Source organism: Glycine soja, chromosome 6 (genome assembly GCF_004193775.1).
Source record: "Glycine soja cultivar W05 chromosome 6, ASM419377v2, whole genome shotgun sequence".
Classification (NCBI taxonomy): Eukaryota; Viridiplantae; Streptophyta; class Magnoliopsida; order Fabales; family Fabaceae; genus Glycine; species Glycine soja.
In genome coordinates, this window is record NC_041007.1 from 14,908,056 (window position 1) to 14,934,574 (window position 26,519).

The 26,519-nt window shown below is 33.9% G+C and overlaps 5 protein-coding genes and 1 pseudogene across 6 annotated transcripts; 1 reads left to right on the top strand and 5 right to left on the bottom strand.

The window, feature by feature from the left end:
• Window positions 1–245: 245 nt before the first annotated feature.
• On the top strand, window positions 246–1,997 carry LOC114415848 (annotated as a pseudogene).
• A 405-nt stretch (window positions 1,998–2,402) lies between these two features.
• Window positions 2,403–5,111, bottom strand: LOC114416349 (28 kDa ribonucleoprotein, chloroplastic-like). The gene is made up of 4 exons (XM_028381213.1): window positions 4,623–5,111; window positions 4,390–4,491; window positions 3,011–3,298; window positions 2,403–2,766 (listed from the first exon to the last, which is right to left on the bottom strand). The coding sequence occupies exons 1-4, from the start codon at window positions 5,037–5,039 to the stop codon at window positions 2,701–2,703; spliced, it is 873 nt and encodes a 290-aa protein (XP_028237014.1). The 5' UTR covers window positions 5,040–5,111; the 3' UTR covers window positions 2,403–2,700.
• A 758-nt stretch (window positions 5,112–5,869) lies between these two features.
• Window positions 5,870–7,810, bottom strand: LOC114416350 (probable galactinol--sucrose galactosyltransferase 2). Its single transcript, XM_028381214.1, has 7 exons — window positions 7,677–7,810; window positions 7,469–7,582; window positions 7,274–7,341; window positions 7,016–7,150; window positions 6,704–6,915; window positions 6,493–6,581; window positions 5,870–6,401 (listed from the first exon to the last, which is right to left on the bottom strand). Exons 2-7 carry the CDS (start codon window positions 7,541–7,543, stop codon window positions 6,120–6,122), a joined length of 861 nt encoding a protein of 286 aa, XP_028237015.1. The 5' UTR covers window positions 7,544–7,582; window positions 7,677–7,810; the 3' UTR covers window positions 5,870–6,119.
• Window positions 7,794–10,757, bottom strand: LOC114415850 (probable galactinol--sucrose galactosyltransferase 2). Its single transcript, XM_028380710.1, has 7 exons — window positions 10,576–10,757; window positions 9,674–9,867; window positions 9,436–9,526; window positions 8,604–8,744; window positions 8,371–8,478; window positions 8,168–8,287; window positions 7,794–8,086 (listed from the first exon to the last, which is right to left on the bottom strand). The coding sequence occupies exons 1-7, from the start codon at window positions 10,755–10,757 to the stop codon at window positions 7,819–7,821; spliced, it is 1,104 nt and encodes a 367-aa protein (XP_028236511.1). The 3' UTR covers window positions 7,794–7,818.
• Window positions 10,758–17,101: 6,344 nt separating this feature from the next.
• Window positions 17,102–19,019, bottom strand: LOC114414142 (aldehyde oxidase GLOX-like). Its single transcript, XM_028378481.1, has one exon. The coding sequence runs from the start codon at window positions 18,993–18,995 to the stop codon at window positions 17,331–17,333; it is 1,665 nt and encodes a 554-aa protein (XP_028234282.1). The 5' UTR covers window positions 18,996–19,019; the 3' UTR covers window positions 17,102–17,330.
• Window positions 19,020–19,988: 969 nt separating this feature from the next.
• LOC114416358 (E3 ubiquitin-protein ligase RGLG2-like) lies at window positions 19,989–24,473 on the bottom strand. 2 transcript variants are annotated; one of them, XM_028381221.1, is made up of 12 exons: window positions 24,192–24,473; window positions 23,682–23,918; window positions 23,077–23,161; window positions 22,856–22,996; window positions 22,652–22,765; window positions 22,460–22,557; window positions 21,383–21,462; window positions 21,191–21,296; window positions 20,954–21,081; window positions 20,681–20,852; window positions 20,407–20,463; window positions 20,242–20,322 (listed from the first exon to the last, which is right to left on the bottom strand). In XM_028381221.1, exons 2-12 carry the CDS (start codon window positions 23,904–23,906, stop codon window positions 20,242–20,244), a joined length of 1,287 nt encoding a protein of 428 aa, XP_028237022.1. In that variant the 5' UTR covers window positions 23,907–23,918; window positions 24,192–24,473. The 2 variants fall into 2 exon arrangements, with proteins under 2 accessions (XP_028237021.1, XP_028237022.1); XM_028381220.1 differs by lacking the exon at window positions 24,192–24,473 and having other exon boundaries at window positions 19,989–20,322; window positions 23,682–23,906.
• Window positions 24,474–26,519: the final 2,046 nt, after the last annotated feature.

A 26,519-nucleotide genomic window follows, 5' to 3' on the forward strand; every position in this document is an offset into this window, starting at 1 on the left:
TTTGCAATTTTAAGTTTCTGTTTTTTTTTTAAATTAAGCAAAAATCATTGAAATATAATTGTTTAAATTCACATATGGCGAATTGGCGATTGCATCAATTTGTTATTAATTTAGTGCAGTATTGTTGTTAATTTAGCCTTAATCATGTCATTTGTATTTTTTTCTAATGTTAAACAATTATTGAATCCAAAATTATTAAAAAAAATTAAATAAAAAAAATGCAGCGATTTTGCTCATTGAGTGGCATGAGTAATAACAAAGCACTGGTGGAGAGGTTGCAGCGCTATGGAGTGATCACATCAAGTAAGGAGGCTGAAGTGATGGAGACAGTTGATAAAGCCTTGTTTGTACCAGATGGAGCTGCACCTTATGATGACAGCCCCATGGCCATAGGGTACAATGCCACTATATCTGCGCCGCATATGCTGGAGGAAAATTTGCAGCCTGGGATGCATGCTTTGGACGTTGGCTATGGTATATGCTCCATCAACCTCGTATTATAATCAAATTAGAAGATTATTGTTTGTCTAATTTGTATTGGACTGCGTTCAAGTGAAGTGGGAGGTTGTTAGTTAGTGAATCCAGTTTTTTCTGTGTATTCCATTACAATTTGTGTTGTGTATTTGATTTGTTCTTGATGTGGCATATAATTCCCTTGGTAAAGTGATTTAAGTTACAGTACTGTGTTAATGAGGCTGATTATTAATATAGATGGTAAAATAGAACTTGTTATAAAAGTTGTTTGTAAGTTGTACTAATAATAAGGCTGAATTGAAAAGGCTGGATATTATTGCTTGAACAATGTGGATGAAGAGTAGTTTTGACAGTTTCTAAGTTCTACATCACCCTCCTTCCTTGGAGAAGTTGTATAGGCGTAGCAAGATGTATATTTGTTGAAAGCCAATTAGAATTAGGTTCTTCCTATTGATTTGTGTAATCCCAATTCAAGGTGGATATTTTGAAGGTTCTAAGATGTGCTGCTAAATGGACCCACTAGTGTTCTGTTTTACGGTAGTTTTCAGGCTTTTCACATTGTTATCTTTATTTGGTGTAGTTCACAATTTCAACATTTGGACCTATTTGCAGGAACGGGGTACCTGACTGCTGCTTTGCCTTAATGGTTGGACCCCATGGCCGTGCTGTTGGTGTGGAGCATATTCCTGAATTGGTTTCTTTTTCAATAGAGAATATTCAGAAAAGTGCTGCAGCTGCCAATTGAAAGAGGGTTCCCTTTCTGTCCATGCTGGTGGTATGGTTTCTTAAATTTTCTGTTGAATTAAATCCGAAACATTGAAGCTTTTCATTTTAGCACAATAGTTAAATTTAGTCCTTGTTTCAGGCATAGGGGATAACATAATGTGAGAGGTTGAATACTTTTTATTCTGTTGAATGGTGAAAACATAACCTGTTTGTCAAGATTTGCAATTTGTTTGAGGTTATTGAGTCCACTAAATCTGAAAGTAGAGTTGATCCACAAGTATTTTTCTTGTTATGGTCATCTGAAATCTTTCAATCTGTGTGATATTGTATACATCACAATTGAATCTAATGGATAGCTGCATGATTATTGAACGGTTAAATGAATCCATAGTTGGAACTCTGGATTAGCATATTGATAATTGTTGTGTTGACAGATGGAAGGCAAGGTTGGCCAGAGTTTGCACCTTATGATGCCATTCACGTTGGAGCAGCAGCACCAGAAATTCCCCAACCACTTATTGACCAGTTGAAGCCTGGAGGAAGAATGTTGAGTCCTGTTGGAAACATTTTTCAAAGGTGGTGGATAATGCTCAACTGCGAGGTTACTAAAATAGAACCAAAATCCTGAATTTTGGAAGGCGAATAATGCTTCAGATGCCAGTGTACACATGCCGTTAGAATTTGTATAGATAAAGTTTCCTGAATTTTGTAAGGTTAATGTTTACAGTTACAAGATCCATTCCTGGTAGAGTATAGTATGAAGTTCATGTTCTGCATAGTGAATTAATTCGTGTGCATATTATGTAAATATCTTTTACACTTTCATTTAATTTATTCACTTTTTAAAATTCTTTAAAGTCATATCAAATATGATTTTTTTTTTAATTACAGTGTAAAAACTTACACTAACAATACATATTAAATTCAATCTGTTAGGCTAGTTTTATAAACTTTTCTTAAAAAAACTACTAATCCATTTACCTTTTTTGTTACGATTTACTTTGAAATATTTTAGACATTTTTCAATCATAAAAGCATTTTATTAAGAAAGCATAAAGAAACAGCGCTGAATCGTACCAGGAACTCACATCAAGATCATTAGCGGTCTTCACCCAAAAGTAAACAATTGCAGAATTGAATCATTTTTTTTTTTTTGAACGGCCTGAATTGAATAGTAAAATCGAGAAAAACCAGTTCTACAATACTCGCGACAGAACTCCCCTTCCCTATTTTCATTGCATAAATAATAGCAAATAACCCAAAAGAAAAAGGCAACAACAAAGTATTACTTATCTCCAATCTCCGGAGTCAGGAATTACAACTTAACTTTCATCTGGACATTAAATTAATAACAACGAAATACTTAAATCTAATCTGAAATTGGCGCCCCAAGAAAGGATTTTCCTTTAAACAAAAATTGACACTATAGTATATCCTCAGCTATTAAAAAAATGCAAGAGAACTCCAGCAGCTGACATGGGGAACTACATATGCTAACGCTCAAAAGGAGCCACGCCTTGGCCTGTCCTCAGCAACACTCACCTTAATTGCCCTTCCGTCCAAACTCTGAAAAAAAAAAAAAAAATCAGAATGATAAAAAAAAATAAACAGTAAAAGTAGTCAATTTGATATATTGTTTCACCCTGCCCTCAAAGCACACACTAGAGGCAATTTCAAAAGCTGTGATTTCCAATCTCAAACCACTTACCTAGAGCATAGCCCATGACATTCCAGTTCCCTTCCAGCTTTCAGCATATTTAATTATTAATGCAGGTAACATTGAAAATTTTACAAAGAACTTGAGTAATACCTCGCCATCAAGAGCAGCAACGGCATCATTCATTTCTGTCTCATCAGACATTGTGACAAAGCCAAAGCCACGTGATCGACCTGACTCCCTGTCATAGACTACCCGAGCATTCACAACATTACCGTGTTTACTGAAAATTTGCTTCAGCCGGGTATTGTCAACATCCCATGGCAAATTACCAACATAGATTGATAAGGAAGACTCAAAGGAACGACGAGGTGGTGGGCGTTCGGGCCGAGTTCCTCTTGGAGAAGCCTTATTAACAGTCAGCAGTCTTCCATCGATATCCTGTCAGGAATAATATGAATAAGTTCAAAAAGAACAAACAGAACACAATAAAAGCAATTAGTAAGAAACATTAATGAGGATACACTCAAGCTTTTGAATGTGAATGACATGTAAGATGCATTTCACGTGTACTAAAAGAGTCACTCAAAATTCCTTTGCACAAGCAAAAAAGCTTCCATAGCAACAAGAAATTTAAAAAGGCCAAACTAATAAAGGTTTGTTGTATTTCATTCAGTGGCTTACAAACAAAAATATAACAAATAGTTGAATGGGTTGGTACTCACAACACAACTTTAAGATGTAACTATATATTTTATAAGGTATTAAATAATCATAGCCATAAACCACCTCATCTTTATCGTACAAGTTATGCAGCCAACACAAATTCACATTAACTGAAATGCCATCATTCCTCTTAATGGGATAGACCGAGACACATGTTGCAGATCCAGAGATGCAGAAGAGGAAGTATAGGCACTTTAAAATGGTCATATCATAGTTTTCTAACAATATGGATGGAATGCTACAATAGTTGGACAAATAACAGTATAGGTTCAAATCCTCCAGACAGCCTCTTCGGTTAAGGGGGGTAAGGCTGCAAACACCTATCCTCCCCAAATCCTACTAGGTGGAAACCTCCTGGACTGTTGAACATTGATTTCTTCGTTTTAATATGGGATTTTATGTTATGATGTTACTATTTATGGATTTCACATGTGCATCCTAGCCAAATCCTTGTCGTGTGTACAACCAGCATGCAACTTAAGAGTCAGCATTTGACAACCCTGTACATATTTATTTACACCCTGTTACAACCATAGACAATTAGGCAAACACCAACTGATAACACTTACCATTATCCTTTTGTTCATTTTAAACGAGACACATTTACTAGTGCAAACATTTCAACATACTTTCATCCCTTCTCAACTGTCACAAACACATAACAAGGATTCACTGCACAGCTAGTTCCTATCCTCACTGGTTAATTCATAACCACACATAAATTCAATACGAAAATCAAACCGAATTTTTCAACCCCTCCCCCCAAATTCACATTTGAAAACAAAACAAGTTATATATCAACTTACATAGCGGTTGAATTTCTCCACAGCGCTTTCAGCTTCTTCAACAGTACTCATCGTCACAAACCCAAACCCGCGACTCTGGTCAGTTTCCCTGTTATAAATAACCTAAAATAACAAAAAAAGAAAGAACCACACCGCACGCTCATTTCAAGTTTTCAACCCCAACACAATAACATTAACATAAATTCAAATTGAAACACGAGAAGGTAAAGAGCCTCTCTCTCTTTGTTTCTGACCTCAGCGATTTCAACGGTTCCGGCCTGTTCGAAAAGCATGGCCAATTTCTGGCTATCAACGTCGTAAGGCAAGTTCCCAACGAAGAGCTTGGCCTCTTCCGGCGGTTCGACGAAGCTCTCATCGCCGGCGTCTTCGCCGTTGGGCTCCCAACTTTCCAGGCCCGCTTCGGTTTCAGCGAGGCTCTGTTCTTCTTCTTGTTGGGCCCAATCGGAAGTTTGGGCCACGAAAGTTACAAGGGGAGAACGGTGAGTTGGTGCGGCGAGGGAGAGAGAGACGGAGGAGTTGAGGCATGAAAATTGGAGTGTGAGGGGTTTGGAGGGGGGTGTAAAGAGAGAGGGTTTGGTTTTGGCGTGGAAGAGTGAGGAGGGAGAAGAGAGGAGGCAGGACTCGGCCATGGTGAGGGAAGTGATAGACATTTACGAACAGGAGTGAGTGAGTGAGTGAGTGAGTGAGTGAAGGGTTTAAAACAAGAGTGTGGATAAGACCAGGGGACGCCTTTTGCTGCCAAAAATATCATACACATATGGGCTTCTCAATATGGGCTTCCGGACACTCTTCTCAGGATTTAGTTTTTTTCTTTTTTATGCCTAAAAATTGATATTTTATAACATCCACACATCTATTAAATCAACTAACTAAGACTCTTTGCTGTTGAGTTGACTTCAAATTTAGCCTCTGAAATTATAATAATTTTTAGCCAAGACTCAATTACTAATCCTTCTCAACATACAAAAATTCATTTAAGAGATTATTTTTTTCATAGATATTTTGTTACACACGAATCATGGATTGAACCCCAGCCTCTTGTCATACTTCTAACTATATATTACAATTTTATGTACATAAAAATATTGTTTATTATAATTTTACATACATAAAAATATTGTTTGAGATCAAAACTAATTGTATTTTTGGAATTAACATAAATCAATTAGTGAATTTGAAAAGAAATTCATGTCAATTGGGAGTAAAAGGAAGAAAAAAAAAGTATTATGAAATCTTAAAGAGTTGAGTGACATAGTTTGATGTGTACTTTTTTCATTAAAAAGTCTCAAGAAAAGAAATCTATTAAAATCCATCCAAAAAAAATTCATCAAAATTTATATACTTTTTAATGTTAGAAGATTTTTTTAAAATTATAAAAAAATTTAACTGAATACCAACAAATTTTATTAAATTCCTTAAAAAATCATAATTATCTTAATTGAATACAAGAAGAATTATTTTTATTATTTAAAAATTTCTATTAAATAAATCCCCTTAAATTTTCTTATATCTTTACAAATTACTTACAAAGAATAAGACGGTGTCTCATCACTGGTATACAGACGATACAAAAATATTTACAGTACTGCATCACCAATTAAACCACTCTTTTCTTTTCTTACTACAACAAAATTCTAACATATGCTTACATCCGGGGTTAGGTAAGTAAATAAAAAAAATGGCACTGAAGAAGAATTGGAATACATTCACTTTGACTTAACAGAGCCACCTCAGTATACAAATTCCATGTCCCTTGAATTGCCTTCACAACCAAGTGTAATAGTCAATAATCCATCTTCAGGGATGTAGGAGAACTCCTCCTCCTTCATGTCCACTACACAACTTTTCGGTCTAACGTTGGAGTAGGCTCCAAAACGGCCACATCCTCTGCCTTTGATTTTTACTACGCACTGTGCAACATCCATGGTGCAGTCCAAGGCTTCTATTGCTCCTCCTGAATTGTACATGTCAAGCAATCCTATTGGTGCAAATTGCACATCATGACCAAACACCTGTTCAGACATACATTAACATTTTTTCACATTAGAGACTTTGTATAGATTGTTTTTCACAAAATGTAGATTGCAATGTTAGCATACTGACCCTTATTGGAGATACTGTATATATTTCACATTGGAGAGTTTCCAGGGATACTTCAAGTTTTCCTCTGCAAGACACCTTGGAAAGCAAGCCTGAAGTATTGTGAAGTAGTTAGTTTTGGTAATTCTAGAGAAATGGATGTGTTTTAGACTTTTAGGTTCTAAAAGGAAAGCATAGAATAAAATGTGATGCATTGATGAAGTATAATTTGAACCTGCCTTGAAGGCATATACTATGCAGTCTCCATTCCAATTTTCACCTGCAGCCTCTTCAAGAAATTCAACATCAAGGGGTCTTACTTTCCCTGAGATGGTTATGCACGAGGGTGCGGCTTCCAATGATTTCAGTGACCAGCTTCCTGCTCCTTGGCAATTGAAGACGCCTACCACCCCAGTCAGAACATTTAAATTACAAATTTTCAGCAGACTGCAAAATAGTCAATAATAATATGATTTTCAGTAAAGAATGAAAACTATTCAGAAAATTCTGGTTATTCTTAGAGACAGATAGTAACATTTTAACTTACCTTTTACCATCCATTACAGGATCTTCAAATAAACAATCTCGAGTAGGGTGGCCGGCATATCTTGCTCTCAAGACTGATCCATCAGGCAGCACTAGCTTCTTCAGGATTTTAAAATCATGATTTCCAGGCTTGTCACTGTAATGTATCAAATTTGATAAATATCTTCTTCTTTTTTTCCAATTTTTATGTTATTAAGAAAGTGATTTTTAAAAAGGTAAACCAGCAAGATCAAGACTTCTATCTGCTTTGGTGCCTTACCTAACATATACTGCACAACCACCTATTGATCTTGCTGCAGCATGGGACTCGGCTGTCTCGTGCTTGCTCTGAAGTAGAATCATTTATGATTTAAGAATCATATCAAGTAACTCATTAACATGTTCATAGAAACATTTGGACAAAGTAATGAGAAAGGAATATTGCATGGAACATGTCCAAGTCTGGCACAAATACCTCTCCCAGAAGAAGAAGACTGTTAAATGCGACAGAGGCGATGTGTAAGGTTTGAAATGTTGGTTCTCTTGGCATGAAATCCTCAGATGCTCTTGCTGCTGCACTATTCTTGAACTGAAAATTGAGAATGTAAAAGAAACAACTAGTCAGAGAAGGGATAAAACAAAATTTTAGATTGTACTCGCCTCTAATTAGATAGATTGCAAACCTGTAAATTGAATCAGAGTTGTGACACATGCAAGAAATGAGATTGTTGTCCTTGAAGTTCCTTGTTACAGATTGCTCTAGTGCTTCTTGAAACCGTTTGGTCAACGAAACACGTCCACCGTACTCAGAACCCAACGTTTCTATCAAATTTGGACATCTACTTTGACTCCATCTACACCACAGCTTGCAAGGTAACTGTGGGAATCATTGTAAAAGTCATATAGTTTTTCTGGGTCAATGATTCCCACTCCATATTTTTCCAAGCTGTCCATGGCTACATCTCTAAGGTTCCCTGTGGTTCCAGGTGACTGAATTGGATATAAAATCTTTGGATTATATTTTTTCAATGCATCTGATGATGGGAGTACACCTCCCCAGTAACCAGTTAAAGTATGCCACATGTAAACGTATCTGCAGAATTATACTCATTGTCAGTTCTTAAGTTACAATGGAGTCATGGTAATGGTATCTTTATGGGATCAGATGACTTACTTTACATTCATATTCTGTTTGATGGAATCAACAAAATCGTGGAGATTGTTACAAGAATTTTCGGAGCCTGCATTGGTGAACTTTTTGTTTTCTTTAATGTCTATCAGTCTGGTTGCAAACCTAGCAGTTCAAGGAAGATGTGAGCATGATGACTAAGAAATGGAAGAAAAAATATGTGATCTCAGTTGAAAAGAGAGACTTACTGGGTTCCCTCAATCACTGATTCACCTTCTTTGCGAAACGTGTTGAGGGTCTCTTGCCATCCATCATCAATGATGATGAACTTTGGCGAACAACCTTCATTTAAGAAACTGTTTAACAAAAGGCAAAATCATCATTTGTTATTGAGTATTGACATCTTCAAAAAATTTGCAGGCTATCTATCACATAGGTGAAGTTAGTTGATAATATAGTATATATAGTGTTACTAGTGTACCTCTGAAGGCCCTCTTTTATTCCTTGTGGACTCACTTCAGTGTAAAAAGCATCCCAAGTGCTCCATCCAAACCAGTCAAGATGTGCAGGAATCCTCTTGTTTTCAAGATGACAGAAAGTCCCTTTGTGTTTCTCCAATATTCTATGTCATCATAAATGGAAAATGTAATGAATCATGAGTAGCAACATGGAAGAGAGTGTTTATATTTGGACACCCATAAATTTCAAACACCCCGTCTACACCTCTCATTTTTTCTCTATCTCTTTCTTGTTATCACATTACATTATCAATCACTTATCTTTCGAGGGTAGTGAGTGATATATAAACCACCAATAATTTTAAACATTTCGCCAACAACTATCATTATTTCTCTCTCCTAATACATCATAAACTCTATCATAGCATATGTACAAATGTGAGGGTAACTATCCTCACTAAGTATTTTCTTTTACTTGAATATATTAATTAAATATTATGTTGTCTCATAAAAAAAAGTAGGTGTTGTCCTCATTAAAAAATTATTTTTAAAAAATGAATGTAAAAAATTAAAAAAATTGATACTGATTTTATTTACTTTATCCTTCTAATTTTTATTATTTTTAATTTTTTAATACTTTTTAATAGAACTTATACTATCCTCTAAGAAAATATCATATCACACATATATTTTATATCTTTTTACTCTCTCCAGGTGTTGAATAACATATTGAATGTTTACAAAACATTTTCCTATTTTTCCTCTCTTCCTATATCTCTCAAGGTGTAGACAACTAAGAGGGTGAGCAAGAATCATTTTTCATAGAATAATGACATTCCAGAACAAGAAACATACTTGATAGAGTCCCCGATCAACTCAAATGGATTGTCCCCTGAATTCACAAATGCTGCTTCTAGTGATTGGGAAGCTTGAACATAAGCATCTCCTGAAGCATTCAAAAATCTAAAGTCATATAACTATAAAAAAAATAAAAATCAAACAGGTGAGCTGAGAATGATAATAATGAGTTATCTTTTTTTTTCTTTTGCACAACAAGCAAAACAAAAAGTGAAAGAGTGAACTAACTACCCACTTTCAATGCAGAGCTGGAGCTCATTTGATTGAGTTCCCTGCAAAGTTGTGCGAAACTGTCCATCCAAAACAGGCAAAAGGAGAATGTAGCAAGTGTTCTCTGTAGTTGGCTCTTCAGAGTCAGAAGAAAACTCATCCTCAAGCGCAGACTCTTCTCTTTCTTCAGGAGCAGCAATTGAGTTTCCATTGGAACATCACTTGCAGATCTCCCTACAGGTGGTATCATCCACCAGATTTTGACTCTGAACAAAGATAGCAACTTATATCCCCTGCATTTTTGTTTTCCAAAATAAGTTTCAGTGAACAATTCTCATTGAGTTCCACGCAGATTGCAGATGTTTTATGTTGCTAGTAGATAAAGCTAAAATACAAAAGATACAACCAGAAACTATCAGAGTTAATTAATATACAAGCAGAATCTATCAAAATTAATTAATACACAGTCAGAATCTATCCGAATTAATTAATATAAATCAGAATTAGCAAAAATAATTAAATAAATGAAAGAAAAAGTTAAATTTTTGGATGAACCCGGGTATCTGGCCGAGAGCATACACTACAACCTGAGATTCATTTAATCGGCTAATTTCTCTAGCCATGTTTTTATTATTCTTATGGATTCAGAATCGAACTCCTGACCATTTGCTTGATACCATATCATACTGGTAAACAAAATTTTATTTTGATATATGAACTGATGAACATATTTTCAAAATTTTAATACGATAGGTTATATGTTCCTCTTTTTTGATAAAAAATATAGATTTCCCTTAAATTTGATGTTTATAAAAGTATAAAATTTGTTAACACTTAACAAGGTCCAAGAATACTGCCAACATATTCAAAGTCGTTTTATTTTTATATACAGGTGGTAGAGAAAGGAGAATGATATCATAGACTCACTGGAGTATTCCAAGATCAAAAACATGACGTGAACTTGAAACGGTTGAAGTTGCACCCAAGAAAGCAGACTCTGTTCCAACCACCGGAGAAACAACAATGTTTCCGGTGACATGGGTCAAAATCACCTTGCCCCTCACCTCAAGGCACCTGTCCTTCACCGTCGGCGCCGCGGTGATCGTCATACTTGAAGCTGAAGGTTAAAGTGGAGTTGAAGATGGAACAGAAAAGATATATAGCTGAAGTAACAGAACGTGGATAAGGGTGGAGGTAGAATCAGGTAGGAGTTTCAAGTAGCAAGGTTTTGGTAACAATTTATAGTTAGTTGCTGAACGTGAAACAGAACAAGTTGCGCAGTGATGGTGTTTTTTTATAGGAAGGGCGTTGAAATTTTATCCATTACAGGCATGTTCTGTTGCGGATAGGAACAGCAACAGGCATTACCAGATTGTGAATGTTGAATAGTGTTTTCCTTTTTTCCCTGTTGGAATTTGACACAAATTTTTTATAGAAAACAGAGAATATGATTGAATATTGCAGTGAATATTATTGATTAAGATGCAGCCAATATATATATAGGTATACAATCAAATACAATTATGGAATTGATACTAAAAAAAATATGAGAAATATTTGGCTTATTTGAAATATAATTTTCTACTCATCAATGCTAATCAATCACATATATATTGGAGAATAAATGTTAGCTGATGATGTGATCTCTTGATTGAGTAATGCTAGCTAATCACACCAGCAGCAAGTGGTTTGGTAATTTTAATTGGTTACATTTGCTTAAACACGAAAAACGAACAACTCAGCCTTTACCATCGTGGTGCCTCATCAATCAGCTTGTTTTAAAAAAACACTACATCCGTTTATAAGTTTCAATTTTTTAAATTTATTTGTTTATTTATGTAAGATTATAGTTCATATTATATCATGCATTAATTATCATTTTTAGACTAAAAAATAAAAATATTTTTAATTAAATAAGAGAGATATTATATTAACATGTATTTAGGAAAGAAAGAACGATCAATGACAATAGTCTTTTGAAAAAATATATAAATTTATTGTTATCAATTAAATTAATTATTTTTTTAATAAATTAAGTAATTTAATCTTGAAAATATAAACAGAGGTACTAATTACTTATTCATCCTATTTTATATGACATTGAAATTTGAAATAAATTTATTTTTTTCTTAACTAAAAAAATATTTTAATCTCTTAAACTTTAAAAAATGTTTTTAATCTCTAAAGTCATTTGACATTAACAAAAGTAATCAAAAGTGGTGGTGATGTAGCTCTACTGCACTTGAGTATCACTTTAAAGTTTGTACCGTTAACGTCGTTTGACTTCAGGAGTTAAAAACATTTTTTTTTTTAATTTGAAGGATTCAGATATTTCTTTTTCAATTTGAGGATAAAATTGGATTTATCTCAAATTTCAAAAACTAAAAACATGATTAAATATTTTATAAATATGATTAGTCTTAGTTTTTATTATATATTTTTTTCTTCATGAATTTATTATCACCATAATGATTATAATATGATATACATCTAAACATGTTAGATTACACCCCTATCATCATTTAGGATTTCGACTGAAATGGATTGTTATGCTTTCTCCGTTAGGGTATCATCAATGCAACTAACACCGAATAAACCATCGGATGGAGGCTTTACTTCAAGTTACAATACAAAAAAGGAAATTACAGCCTTTCGAGTTAAAGTATTAGGCAATAAATAAGTTCTTTTTGTGAGAGAAAAAATGGATTTAATTGTGTAGAACCTTGTGAAAGTGGGACAAGAGAATGGTAACAATAAAGTCTATCATGAAGAAAATGCTTTCACGGAGTTGTGTAGGTCATGGTAGAATGCTTTTGTCAGATTGCTGGGGAGAATGTGTGTTACAAAATTATTACGAGGGAAATGTTGCATAAAATATGGCAACTCAATGGTGTTTTGACATCATAGATGTGGATAATGGTTTCTGAAGTTTGTTTTGCCATAATATAAAGAAAAAGTTACTTACAATGGTCATAATGCTTGATCATTAATTAGCATTTTGGTTGTATGTGACAAATGCAACAGTTAAAAAATATTTTTTAAAAATATTTTTTAATAAATTTTGTGAAAAATAAAATACACAATCATGAGTGTTTTTGTTATATATATATATATATATATAAAGAGATTTTTTTATAGTATTGACAATAAAAAAATTGTATAACATTTTCAAAGTATGAAAATGTGGAGGACAATTGTATTTTATTGAAACTTAGGTCTTTTTGTTTTTTGTTTGTTGTTAACTCATTAGTAAGTGTATCAAATTGTATAAGTAGTAATAAATCGATAAGATGGAGTATCAATTTCACAAGTACTCAGAGTCATATACATATATATGTAATGTTTAAGCATTTTGTGACTCAAATTGAATCTTGTTCATTAATTAAATACAAGTATAAACTAAAGTGAATTAACTACAAAACAAGGAACATGAAAGGGTAAGAAAACAAACGCTCGAAATTGTGAGATGGTGTTGTGATGAGTTAAGGAATGAGTTGGGGGTTCCACATGTCAGAACTACTCTTGATGTAATCTTAATAGATTTTTCTCTTTTTAACATGAATATGATTATTACCCGCACCTTCTAACATACTTTAATCATGATCTCTCAAGTGAGAAAGCCTAAAACACCTAATATCGCTCCTAATCCCTTAAGAGTTATATTAAATAATTTGGATTACAAGCAAAGATGCATAGATAGGCTAGACAATATCACTTTATCCCTAAACATGGATTACCTAGGTGTTCTTTAAAAGTTCTTAGCATATAAACATTTCTCAATTCTTAAATCCTAAAACAGCTCATGAAAATGGATGATCAGACCACAAAAATGTGAATGAGCACAGGAAAGAACAATAATATCAACATCATATTAATAGATAGTTTATAATCATTACATCAAAGAGAGTTTAGTTTGCAGAACTCATAACAACGAGTGGTTTTGGCCTCTCATATATTGTCGTAAGAGACTTACAAATTAAAAAAAGATGGGATGAAACAAAAGAAAATGGAAGAGAAATGGAGGGAAACAGACAGGTTAGACTAGAAACGCATTTCCTTCACCAATGGCTTATTTGTTTCCTTGCTTCTTTGTTCCTTTGTTTTTGTTATCTTTCTTCGTTGTTAAGTTTCTGAAAGTTTTCTTCCTTTTAAATATTTCACCAATTGATTGGTCAATCAGAACTTTCTTGTGCGCTTAGTACGACACTCACGCTGAGTGCACATGTCTAGCTGGATCAAGTGGTCATACGCTAAGTTGTAGGATGTGCGCTAAGCTGCATAATGTGCGCTTGCTCGTGACAGTTGTCTTCCAATGTTGCTTCTTGTGTTAAGCATGCTTGCTTGGACTGAGCTCGCTAAGCAAGGATTTCGCGTTGAACGCGGCATTTCAGTTCTTCAATCCTCTTTCATGCCTCTATTATATCTCTACACAAAATACAACCAAAATTATCGTAAAATAATTAACTTTAGCTTCTTCTAGATAAAAACTCAACAGAAGCTAAGTTCATGTTGTTTTAACACAAAAAAATAATAAAAGATAAGAAGATGAAATAATTGTTATGTGATTTCAGTATACAAATGACGTATGCATAACATTTATCATTTGTTATGAGATCATATATTTTGTAACAACTTGTAATATTTTTTGTCTATAAAAAATATTATAAAGTATTTCTTTGTTCCCACTAAAAAAAATTCACCACTATCCATGATCACACACATTTCTTTAAACCTAGGATCTCATGCATATTATTCCAATTCCCACCACTAGGGCAACCTTAGTGGTTACCCATGATCACACATGAATGCGTGCGTATAAATGTATAATTTATTTACGTTCCATAATCGGATACATGGTTTGTTTTTATTAGAAGGGATACATGGTTTGCTTACAAACAGGACCGTGTACAGACATTTTGGGGCTTAAGGCGAAAATGTTAAAGGAGTCTTTTTTTACAAGAATTTTAAAGAGACTTAGTATATTATATAAAATATCAATTTTTATATTGTCTTCACTAGAAGTGTTATTATGCTCAACATTCCCTTCTACTCCTATTTCTAAAATATTGTCTTCTAGTTCTTGATTGAAATTATGACTATTTGTGTTGTCAGTATTATTTATAGGTGGTTGTTCTATCACGTTTTCACCATTGTCAGTATCATCTCTAGGTGGTTGTTCTACATCGTTGTCAGTATTATTTATAGGTGGTTGTTCTATAACATTTTCCTCGTTGTCAGTATGATCTATCAATGGTTGTTCTATCACATTTTCACCTATTGAACTTGCTTCTGCGTCATTTTTATGAATAATAACAAATTTATCAAGGGCACCACGTTGAGATTCAATTAGCTTTTCAACTTTTCATTTTTTCTTCAATTTTTTATAACCAGATTCATACTTTCTATTTGACATTTTCTTATGTAAATAATCAAAATAAAAAAATTAACTAAATATTAAAGAAATCTAAATAAACTAAACTCTAAAATAAATATAGAAAATGATGATCGATGAACAGAACAATAGAATCTGGAGTTGGAAACAGACAGAGATTTTGTTGTTTTGATGTTGTGTCAGACGCAAGAGTGCTACGTGATACATGTTGTATTGCTGCGTACCCAGAGTCATGTCCGTGAAATGAATCGTTCCACCAATCCACCGGGATGGAGATGAAGGCTTCGTACGCGGGACGCCAGGATGTATGCGGTTTATAGGCGTTCAGAATTCAAACGATGTCAAATCCAGAGAGGTTGAGTCACGGAGACAAAATTTGATCAATAGACAATAGGTTTCATTCAAGGAAAGGAGAATAATAGATTTTTTTTATGAACAAAATATGAGGAGATGAAAAAACGTAAAGAATGAAGAAGTCTGGAGAGTGAGATACGTTAGTTAGGGAATTAGGATGGGTTAAAGGAAAGTTAATAAGGATTTACTTTTTTTTTGGATAAATAAAATACTTTAAATGACATTAATTGTGATATTGGTTAATTTTTAAAAATATGATATTGATTGACTAATTTTTAGGAAAGAGAGAGATTCTAAATTATTTTATTTTGATGAGTTAAAATTTGTTAATAATTAATAATAAAAAAAATTTAGGAACCTAAAAATTATTTTTTTTTTGGACCTTGGGCTGATGCCTAATTTGCCTTGCATCTTACACGACCGTGCTTACAAATAAGCATCACACATAGCTTCAGAGGATAACTTCAACCATTGTCATCTATACACAGTTATCATGAACAAGATCCATCAGCTTCAAGGGAGACAATGAAATTTAACATTGCAGCATGTCCTTAGGGAAGCTAATCATTGTGTTTTGGCTGGCCAAGCTTGGTTCATCTTCTTATGTAGATTTTATTTCTTGGGACGACTTAGCTCCTGTAGGGTTGTCTCTAAACCTCCTTGCGGATGCTTCGTATGTTTCGTTTCTCCGTAGCTAGTTTGTCTTTATTTTCTTACTGATCAAAAAATAAGAATCACACCTTTATTTAATGTATTTAAGCAGTAAGCCTACATGTATCATATACACGAGGTTACATAAATCTCTAGTGGTCGTTGAGTTCATTCTATATTGGCATTCCCACATTTTCATAAAAACAATAATTCCCGTTATGTTTGGTATCAATCAAAACAAAAGAAGTAGAAAAAATGTGAAGAAAATGAAGAGAAATAAATGTCCACCATCTTCATGTAAGAATGGAAGGGAAGTTACTTAGTTCACCTAAAAAGTCTTTCTACCCAATTTAAGATGAAAGTGTAAAAAAAAACTTTTTTTTATACTTTTTTCTTTATTAGATATATATTATCTACATTCTTAACTTTCTTTTCTTTCATTTTTCCTATCAAACAATTTACAAAGTTATCTTTGTTTTCATTCACCTTCTTTCCTTTCACTTCTTTGTCTTAACCAAACATACCATTATAGTAACAGACGTAGGTTAGATCTTTGAGCTTGAAAAAACAAAAAAACTAAATTGAACCTTAACAAAACATGGAACCAGAAAACCAACCTTTGGATCCTTTCATATGATGTTGATGACACACAATTCATTATTCAACTGAGAGAGGCAAAAAACGTGTTCGTCTTACATCGTTAGGATTAACAATAATAGTGTTTCAAAATTAAATTTCTATTCTCAAGCTATTTTGTAACTATTATTGGCATTAACAACATACGCAGTCTATGAATATTTTTTTTATCTATAAGAATCAAAGATAATATCACAACTAGTATACTTGTTCAATCAACTGAATTAAACATCCTTTATATTAAACAGCAAAAAAAAAACATCCTTTATATTAATAAGTGAATATGTGATAGCATATAGTAAGAAGTTTTGTGTTAAAGACCAAAAGAAAACATTCATTTAAAACAAGTTTCATTCAAGTAGAAATCTATGTATAACCTTCTCAAACAATGTGTGAAAAAAAGAAACTACCATACCCACTCTGAATACACTTCAAATTATTTTGTTGGCTTACAATTTGAGTTTCTAATTCATGCAGAATTAACTATATCATTTTGCTCCTACATAAATTAGCGTTCCAGTCATGTTTCTTCCTATAAGAAAATTTCTTCATTAACTAGTACTACCTCCTATGTTCCTTATTATAAGAAACAAATTATAGTAAGATAGTATTTAGTATGTTGGAACTGAAGTATTGAACAAAGACAATCCTAGGCGTGTGCAAACTGAACCCATTGAGACATGCTTGGAATCCCACCATTCACAACAGTGAGCAAGTAATAACCAGAAGGTGCAACATTGGGCGATGGTGGTGCTTCCAACACTGCAACAACCCACCCACCACCTTTTCTATCCAAGCTCTTGCACCTCAGCTTCAGCATCCTCTGATTCATGGCGAACGAATGCGTGGTGAACGGCGGCGCATAGGCGCTGAACCCCACCTCATTGTTTTGCATCCTCTTCTCAAGGAAGAACTCAACTCTAAACTCTTTCCCATACCCAATTGCATGGCTTCCACCACCGCCATATATCGTCATGTTACTTGGCCTCCAATTATGGTACCTACTTTCCATGTAGTGTGGAACAAATGCTTGAAGTCTCAATTCAGTTGGGTATGCCACATTGTGAAAAATGTACCTCCCATGAGGGTTACCACCCGCAACCAAAACCCTCCCATCAGAAAGAAGAGTTGCCGATGAGTGATACATTCTAGCTATCTTAGTGGATTTAAGCATTGTGAACCTTTTTCCTAGCTTTTTGTTGGGGCTATAAAGGTAAGGCTCAAGTGAAGCGTTTCTAGCATTTTCATACCCTGCACAACCATGTTTAGCCCCATTTATGATAAGAATGTTACCAGTAGGGAGAATCAACATGTCATGAAGAAGACGCGGCTTAGGCATGTACTCCATTTCCCACTTGTTGTTGTTCCCTGTGATCACCATTCTTCCACATGATCTTAAACCTTCTAAGAATCGGCCTTTTCTAGCAGCTTCAAGTGCTCCAATGGATGAGCCTCCACACACCATAACTTCCACTTTTTGGAAGTTATCTCTGTGGTCTAATGGGAGCATCACAGATGAACCTGAGCTTGGGTAGTTTCTTGACCCTTCCCCCGGAATCCGAGGGAAGGTCTTGATCACTCTGTTCCTTCTCAGGTTGAGTAAGATCGAATCACGGTTGGCGAAAACGAACAAGTTTCCGTCAGATGAGAGGTGGAGGAAGGGATAGAGGTTGTTCCCTCCTCCATCCCTGTCATTGGTTTGGTGCAAGAATGGAAGGTCAAAGGATTTTTCACCAGGACTAGTTTTTGGTACAAATTCATATGTGAAAACTCTTCTTCCACCAACAACCACCACCCTGTTATGCTCTGGTAGTATCTGACTTGAAGCATACCACCTCTCATCAGATAGTGTTTTCTTTGATTGAATCCAATCACATTGGTGATTCCCACAAGGCCTATAGAATCTGACCCTTTTGGCACCTTTTTCAAATCCACCTGTTTGCAAAAGTGTACCATTGCTTAGGAATGAGGCAGAGGAGCACCAAGGATCGGTGTCAAGCCTCAGAGGTCTCACTTTGTTGGCACTGATGTCATACTCCACAGAATGAGCATAACATGTTGAGTCCAACAAATCATGGTGGTTTATTGTGCACCGACTTCCGTTGAAGCGTCGGCGAAGTCGGTAACCGGATTGGCCAGCTCCAGTTTGATCAAACATTATGACTGTGTCTTTGTAGGTTAAAGCCACATGCATGCCAACCACACCAGTGTTGTTGAGGAGCAGTTGCCACTGCCCTTTCCTCCCTTCAGAGGATCTCACATTCACACCATTGCTGAATTCAAAACAAACCAAGAAAAATAGGATAGTGATCATGATTTTACTACAAGACAGGAAGATTAACATGTTGAGGGTGATGGTTATTTGATTCAAAGGAGAGTCCTTTTTGTAGCACGACATTTTGCTTGGAGCCTACTTACTAGCACTCATGCACTTGAAACAGTGCAATCATTTTGGCAAAAGTTTGGTGGATCATAGAATGACATTTCAATGTTGTGTGAGATCCAATTGTATCGGACTCATGCAAGATTGCATTCAGCTTATAATAATAATACAAGTTATGTGTTTCTTTTGTTCCACATCACAATCTTTTAATGTGATACTCTTTTTTGATTTTTGAGAGAAAATCGTTCTTTTAGTATAAAATATATGTTTAAGAAAGGGTAGCTTCGAAGTTTTATTTTATTTTTCAGGATGGATATTATACAACTAAAGTTCTTACTTTTTTAAGAATGTCATATTTTTTCACTTTCAAAATAGATAATGATGTGTGTTTTTTATCTGAAAAATCAAAGATAAATACTAAAAATTTATAACAATTCACTCATTATGTTGAACCAATTAAACTAAACTTCTTTGGTAAATAGTGGAGTCTACTATATATTTCACTTAAAAAATTAAATAAATAGTTGTATTACTCTACCATTGACACGTGTCCACAATAGTATACTTGAAGAAAGATGCGATTAGTTGGTTGATTGAGAGGTATTAAATTTATTGAAGCCTAATCACCTCATTAGGCAGTTATTTAATCAATCGGCCCACAAAGCAAGGGAACTTTGTAATTTACATATTTACATAATCAGTCCCAAAAGCAAGGGCATTTTTTATTTACTAAATGCGCAGAAAGTTAAGAGGGACAAAGACGTGCCAAAAGACTACCAACTTGTCTAACTAATCCCGTACCTTCGTTCACGTTCCCAACACTAACACAATAACATGAAAATTTCAACGGTGTGAGAAATTAACTCGTATGTCCTACCTATGTGAACAAACAAGAGAATGAAGAGATACATAACCCATGAAACAAGCCACGGAATCTAGAAGTATGGAACATTATATTGATGACTTGCCACAAAATTAATATAATAACAACACAAATCCAACTCTAGTATAAAATGCGCTCAAAGCATAGACTTGAATAAATAAATATCAAAAATAAAAAATATGTACAATGCGAAACTCTTTTCAACCCTTCATTCTCGTCCCTCCCTCATCACAAAGAAATTCGTCGGTGTCATACCTCATCATGAAAAGTCATGGACAAGTTTCAAGAGATCATCTAATAAAGTTTTATTCTAGTATCAATGGTACTCCTGCAAATGGGGCATAACTCAAGATCTTGTCCGCACTCACAGCATGTCTGCAAATTAATAAAAATGGCTTATATAATAACAAATACTAATAGGCATTCAATCATCTACAATGTAAAGCCTAGATTCCTTACCTGATGCCCGCAACCAAAGGCCATATCCTTAGGATCCGTGAGGCAAATGGGACAAACCTGCAAGGGTTACATAACAAAATGGTTTATATTTTAGAGGGTTGGAATTTTCATTAAATCAAGTATATGAAAATTTACTTTTGAGTGCCAACCAAAAATACACTTCCAATACGAGGATTGAGGGTAATGCCAAGGAGAAGTAAACATGCTACAGCAGTGACCACAAACTAAAGAAGGAAAAACCAATAGCGAGAGAAATCAAAAAGAGTAAATGTACCTGATTATCAGAAGCAGAAGTTGCAGGAGGGTTCGTGCTAACATCATGTCTGCTAGATGGTGCACTGGGACGAAAACTGTTTTGACGGGAAGTTTTGGGGGAATTGAAAGATGCAGCACCATATAGAGGCGGTGGTAGAGGAGTCCGGTCTATATCTTTCCCTCTACGGGCACTGTTTGAAAAGTATATACCTTATTAGAGGGCTTCATATATAAACAGATAATGTATTCAATGCAGCAAAGCCTGTGAAGAAGAGAATTCAACATTAGTTACCCCAATATATTAAGCTCTAGTGTTGCCTTGTACTGGGAGGGTATTTCCATCAAGGCAGAAAGTGCAAACTCCGTTTCCTTTCTGGACTGATCCATGTTCTTTGACATTATTTCTGTGAAATTCACAAACTACAGAAGACGAAAAAATAATAGAAAAGTCAAGTTTATCATTATTGGGAGCATATATAGTCCATGCTCAGCACAACTAACTGACAATTTTTTAACAGAAGATACATGCCTGGAAATTATCAAATGCTCGGGCAGGGATGTTATCATCAAATTTTTTCATCATATCCCATGGTCCATCTCCAACTCCAACTAATACGATTGATAAGGGATACTCACTGGTAATAAACACATTTTTTATGATGACAATAAACACAACCAAGATAAGGAATAAAGCAACACAGACAGATAATTAATTAATTACCTAGCTTTCACAATAGCTTCTACAGTTTTCTTTTCTTGTGCACTCAACTGCCCATGCTCAGTGTCAACACTTCTCGTCACCTGTGACAAGTTGACAGTATTCAACATCAATTCATTTATCATACCTAGTCTCCTGCTACTAGATGATAGCCAATGGCAAGCATGATCACACCATGCCAGTATGTTGATAAGCTAAATATTATCTCTAAGATTCTTAATAGTTCAATATGAAAACTACAGCTGATTCTTACTTTAATTTCAATTTTGTTTAGCAATTAACAACCAAATTTGACAACTAAATCATAGACCTTGAAGAGTTAATATAAAACAGGGCTTAAGAGATAAAAGCATCCAATTAGCCCATAATCTAACCTTGTTTCGAAATATATATTGCTTGTTGGGATATTAGTTATTTCCTTTTTTGGATAAAAACAAAGTTATGTGTAATTCCTTTTGTTGGTTCCCTTAACAAATTATTGTTTCTGTTTAGCCCCCTAAAATAAAATTCTCTAGCTACACCATTGACTACAACAGATGTTGCATTCACTTGGTTACTTGAATATAAAGAAGTATCAAGGTATTGTACTCCCTCCGGTCTTGATTATAAGCAAAAAAGGACATGCTTCACACTTATTAAGAAAATTAGTTAACTTCATTAAATGTGTTATTTTTAATTAAAAATGAACACTTTTCCTAAACTATCCTTCATTGGAACTTGATATCAAGCATAAAAAAAATCTTTGGCTTTATTAAATGAAGGGTATTTTGAAAAGAGTCTCATTAAATAAGACATAAGTAATTGAGATTTGCTTATATTTGAGACCAAAAAATAAGGAGCTTTTGTCGCTTATTAGTTATATTCGAGACCGGAGGGAGTAGTATTTAAGAAAGGTCATGATTTTTGACACTGACAACCCCAATCCCCTACAGCCTACCCCCCCCCCCCCCCCCCCATAAAAAATTCCTGTGCAAGTGTGCACACTATTTGGTGTAAAATTTGATTATTTGATCTCAAGATGCACTCATTAAATAATAATAATAAAAATAACTTCCAAATTCAATTCAAATAATCCTCAACCTGCCCATCTGCTATAATCACTAACACATGGTATTGGCCTCCACTTTGCTCAACTATGGTGATTGCCATCTCAATGACTGGGGCAAATGATGTTGGTCCTGCCATGAGTCAGGTAAAAATAGCATAAGAAAAGAGCTGATAACAAATACAGGAACAGAAAAGGAAATGAACTTAGACCAATGTTCCAAATACCTGCCAGTTTTAATTGAGGGACCAATTCCCTGTACCGTTCCAACACTTCTTCAAATCCATGACAAAATCTCTCATCAGGATAGAAACAAAAAACTTCCTGGTCATGTGTTGATGCTGCCAATATGAAAACCCACACACAATATAATTTACCAGGACAATAGATTAGATTGATGAATGTAATTCATAAAAATGTTTCTCAGTTACCATCTCCAAAACCAAAACAGGGAATTAAGTTATCCTCATCAAAGGAAGACAATGTTTTCCCAATGATAGATATAGCTTGTTCATATGGATTTTGTTCATGACCAATGTGATGCAGGCACCTCCTTTGAAATGACCTTGCACCTAATACAGAGGCAAGTTATTCGTGTTAACACAATTACAAAGGAGAAGAAATGAAGGTGATCAGTCAAACAAAGCAAAACCTGTCCACTCATTGCTCTTCGTAAAATCAAACCCAACAATGAGATTTGAAGACTCTAGGCCAGCTTTTGCCAGAGCATCAGTTACCTTCCAATATGTAAAATTACTTCAGAATGTCACATAAACACAAGAATTTAAAATGATTGCTGGTGTAGTACCAAATGTTCGCAAAGTAATCTAACATTTACATCCTCCAGATAGAGCAATGACATGAAAGTATGAAACTAATAACTAGATACAAACATTAGCTAAAATAGATGATTCATGGATCAAAAGACACAGAAAACCGGCAGCAAATAGACAAAAATAAAAAGGAAATCATTTATTTAAGCAAGCAAATTCATTACCATCTTTACAACGACAATGTCAAGATAACAACTATAAAACTAGTTTCAACTTGTTCTAAATGATTCAAGACCTAAACTGAAATTAGGCTCTTGTTTCTCAAACCTAATAGCTTAGATTCAAAATACAAGGACAGTTGCATTGCATGCATTCAGTATAACCCTGGAACAGACTCTAAAGAGAACATGCACGCACAAGACCCAAATCATTCTCCATTTAAGCCATTTCATACATTGAGAATAAGGGGGCATAAAAAAGTTACCTGCTTCAAGCTCTTATAATCATCACCTATCCTTAAATACTTCCTATCCAAGCTCTTTACTTGTTCTGGAGCACGACCACCACTATAGCTCTGAGATGAATACCCATAATGCCCCACAGACCCATTATCTTGGCTTTGTGGGAAATGAGGTTGTTGATACCGAGGAAGAAAATTTGAGGCCGAACGTTGCCTAGAACGCCTCCGTTTTGAAATTGATCCACCCATAAATTCGTTATCCTAAAGAAACCCAGCAAACCCATTCAGCATTCAAACCAAATCTCAAGAACTGATATTTTTCCAAGTTAAAGTCAAATTCTTGACAATAATAATTAATAGTTAATATACAGTTCTAATCTGCATCTTAATCCACATACATTGGTTTCAAATCTGCTACTTTACCCATTATTCTTTCTGTTTTAAGTTTCTTTAAATCATGCTAACTTCAAAAAAGATCCCTACTTTGCAAAGTTAACAACACCCCACATGAGAAATTGGAAAGAAAAATGATACCTTGAAGGGGCTGAGAGAGAGAGAGAGAGAGGCAGTAGTGGGAGTTGAAGAGCAATAAGATGGAAGGTGGGCGTGTCAGTAGTATCAGTGTGGCAGTGATTGAGAAATGCTAAGAATAAGAATTGGATGTTTTGATGATGATGATGTTGTTGTTCAATTGAGGTTGATGAACGGTGAAGGTCGTTTCCTCGAAGTTTCTCTCTCTTTCACTTTTCCTTGTCAATTCACCCACTTTAGGCAAAACATAAACTGTTTGGTGCAAGGTTGTCCTACCTCTCCAAAGTGACAAACGACGTTGCTTAATGAGGTGGTTGGTAATGAGTTTATCAGTTTAATTTTTAATTAATTTGAAATTGAGTTATCATTAATGATCATATTATTGAAAAGTCACATTATTGAAAAGTTTAGATATGAGAATAAGTTGCTTAAAATTAAAATCAACTTTTTGAAAGAAGATAACTTTGTTATCCTTGTGTTCTTCTAAAAGAACAGTTACTTTATCTGGTGTTGGATTTAAATAATAAGACCTCACAAGGACTCGCGAATCATTTGTTTGAAGACTATATCTCTCGTGTTGGGTTTAAATAATAGATCACAAGGACTCGGTGCTTGATGGTATATTGGTATGTCCCTGTTAGATTTATAGAATATTTGGTGAGAGAAAATAAAGCATAGAAATAAGTAACTGAAAGTTTTTTTTTTTCAAATAGCTAATACTCTTTTAAAGAAAAGGATTATGAACTCGCACTGTCATAAGTTAGTTGAGTTTTGTAAAATTGTCTTAAAAAATTGTATCAATTATGATTTATGTCTAACATTAAAAATTAACAATATATACAGCATTATATAAAACTAATTTTATTTATTTAGTTTTATAAATTGAGAGAATAAATTATGTACTCATGGTATAAAACAAGTTTATTTCTAATAAAAAATTATATGATAAATTTTTTAATTTTTAAAATAATTATCTTAACAAATATAATTTAATTTTAGTCTATTAAAATTTAATTTTAGTTTTATAAATTGAGAGAATAAATTATTTACTCATGGTAAAAAAATATACTTTAAAACAAGTTAATTTTAGTGTATAGCTATTAAACTTTAATTTTGATCTCCGTTTGATTCCTAATTCATAATTTTAGTCTTTTAGTTTAAAATGTTTACAATTTTGATCTAATTATTAATTCTTTATATATTTTATTTATTTTATTTTAGTTCAATTGAATTCTATATTTAACATATTCACTTAAGATATCATAAAAAATAATTTAATTAATCAAAAAATTAACATATGCAAAATTAAAGATTAAATTAAAAAAAATTGGATTCTTAAAATAGAGACCAATGTCTAAAAAAATGACTAAAATTGACGATTAAAAATGAAAGAAGAAAAAATTTCCAATTTAGAAAAACAAAAAAGTCATCACATTTTGTTATTCACAAAATTTGATCCAAAATATAAACTATAAAGCACTTCCTATATATGCCATTTGCTTTACGTTATCTCGTGTTAATGATATCATTTGTTTTCCACGGTAACAATACCCAGAAAAGTTTACCAGCCTTTCTTTATGCGATGGATTATTGTATGAGCTTCATTTTTTTTGTTAAATATTGTATTCGTTTCGTGCACTTGTGGAACTATTTTTTATAAATTATTACTTGTTAAAACTCCCTTCTTTCTCTTAAGAGAACTTGTTAAAATTCCCTTAAAAGTAAAAAATAAACTGAAGAAAAAAATTAAGAGATCACGTGAGTTGATTGGAATGCAAAATTAGTTGACTATATTAGAAAGCCGTAACATCGTGAAACTTTATTCATTTATTTATGGGTGGCTAGTGCATACCATGGGCGAAATTGATTAATTGTTTTTTATTTGTCGTGTTTAAGTATCATGGGAACTATGATTGAGCCATTGTGGTCGGTGTCACTAAGTCTGAGTGCATGGTTATTCTGTTCACCAACAGCTCATCCATTGACATATTATTGTTGCCGTGGTGATGCTATATCCTATACCTATACATATATTTAGTTTTTTCTTTCGTCGCTTTTCAATCTTCTTTTTTTTAATATTTATTTTTTGTTCTGATTATTTTTTATTAATCATCAGTAACTTTCGAAGAAGGAGGGTTGTTTAGGCGTAAAAATTGGATAAGTGTTGGCAGTTGGCACCCAAATTATGCTACAATAGATTAAATTCAAGTGCACAGCATTCAACAGATCCTCACCAGAATTTGGAGTTCGACTAATTTTAGTGTCAATTGAACGAGGATAAGATCAATTCAGTTGAACGTGCATCTGTTATTTAGTTGAACAAGAAAGTTA

What these genes read in the sequence shown, in the direction of transcription:
- LOC114416349 (XM_028381213.1), bottom strand. Translation starts at nt 5,039, where the DNA reads ATGTCTATCACTTCCCTCACCATGGCCGAGTCCTGCCTCCTCTCTTCT. An exon ending in TGGAGAAATTCAACCGCTAT is followed by an intron (nt 3,299 to 4,389) that starts GTAAGTTGATAT and finishes TATTCCTGACAG; the next exon opens with GATATCGATGGAAGACTGCT. An exon ending in TTGCTGCTCTTGATGGCGAG is followed by an intron (nt 2,767 to 3,010) that starts GTATTACTCAAG and finishes TTTTTTTTTCAG; the next exon opens with AGTTTGGACGGAAGGGCAAT.
- LOC114416350 (XM_028381214.1), bottom strand. Translation starts at nt 7,543, where the DNA reads ATGCCAAGAGAACCAACATTTCAAACCTTACACATCGCCTCTGTCGCA. An exon ending in GGTTGTGCAGTATATGTTAG is followed by an intron (nt 7,151 to 7,273) that starts GTAAGGCACCAA and finishes GATACATTACAG; the next exon opens with TGACAAGCCTGGAAATCATG. An exon ending in CCTGTAATGGATGGTAAAAG is followed by an intron (nt 6,916 to 7,015) that starts GTAAGTTAAAAT and finishes ACTATTTTGCAG; the next exon opens with TCTGCTGAAAATTTGTAATT.
- LOC114415850 (XM_028380710.1), bottom strand. Translation starts at nt 10,757, where the DNA reads ATGACGATCACCGCGGCGCCGACGGTGAAGGACAGGTGCCTTGAGGTG. An exon ending in TTGATCGGGGACTCTATCAA is followed by an intron (nt 8,745 to 9,435) that starts GTATGTTTCTTG and finishes ATGATGACATAG; the next exon opens with AATATTGGAGAAACACAAAG. An exon ending in TCAGTGATTGAGGGAACCCA is followed by an intron (nt 8,288 to 8,370) that starts GTAAGTCTCTCT and finishes TTGAACTGCTAG; the next exon opens with GTTTGCAACCAGACTGATAG.
- LOC114414142 (XM_028378481.1), bottom strand. Translation starts at nt 18,995, where the DNA reads ATGATCACTATCCTATTTTTCTTGGTTTGTTTTGAATTCAGCAATGGT.
- LOC114416358 (XM_028381220.1), bottom strand. Translation starts at nt 23,906, where the DNA reads ATGGGTGGATCAATTTCAAAACGGAGGCGTTCTAGGCAACGTTCGGCC. An exon ending in CTGTTTTGGTTTTGGAGATG is followed by an intron (nt 22,766 to 22,855) that starts GTAACTGAGAAA and finishes TCATATTGGCAG; the next exon opens with CATCAACACATGACCAGGAA. An exon ending in CCTTTGGTTGCGGGCATCAG is followed by an intron (nt 20,323 to 20,406) that starts GTAAGGAATCTA and finishes ATTAATTTGCAG; the next exon opens with ACATGCTGTGAGTGCGGACA.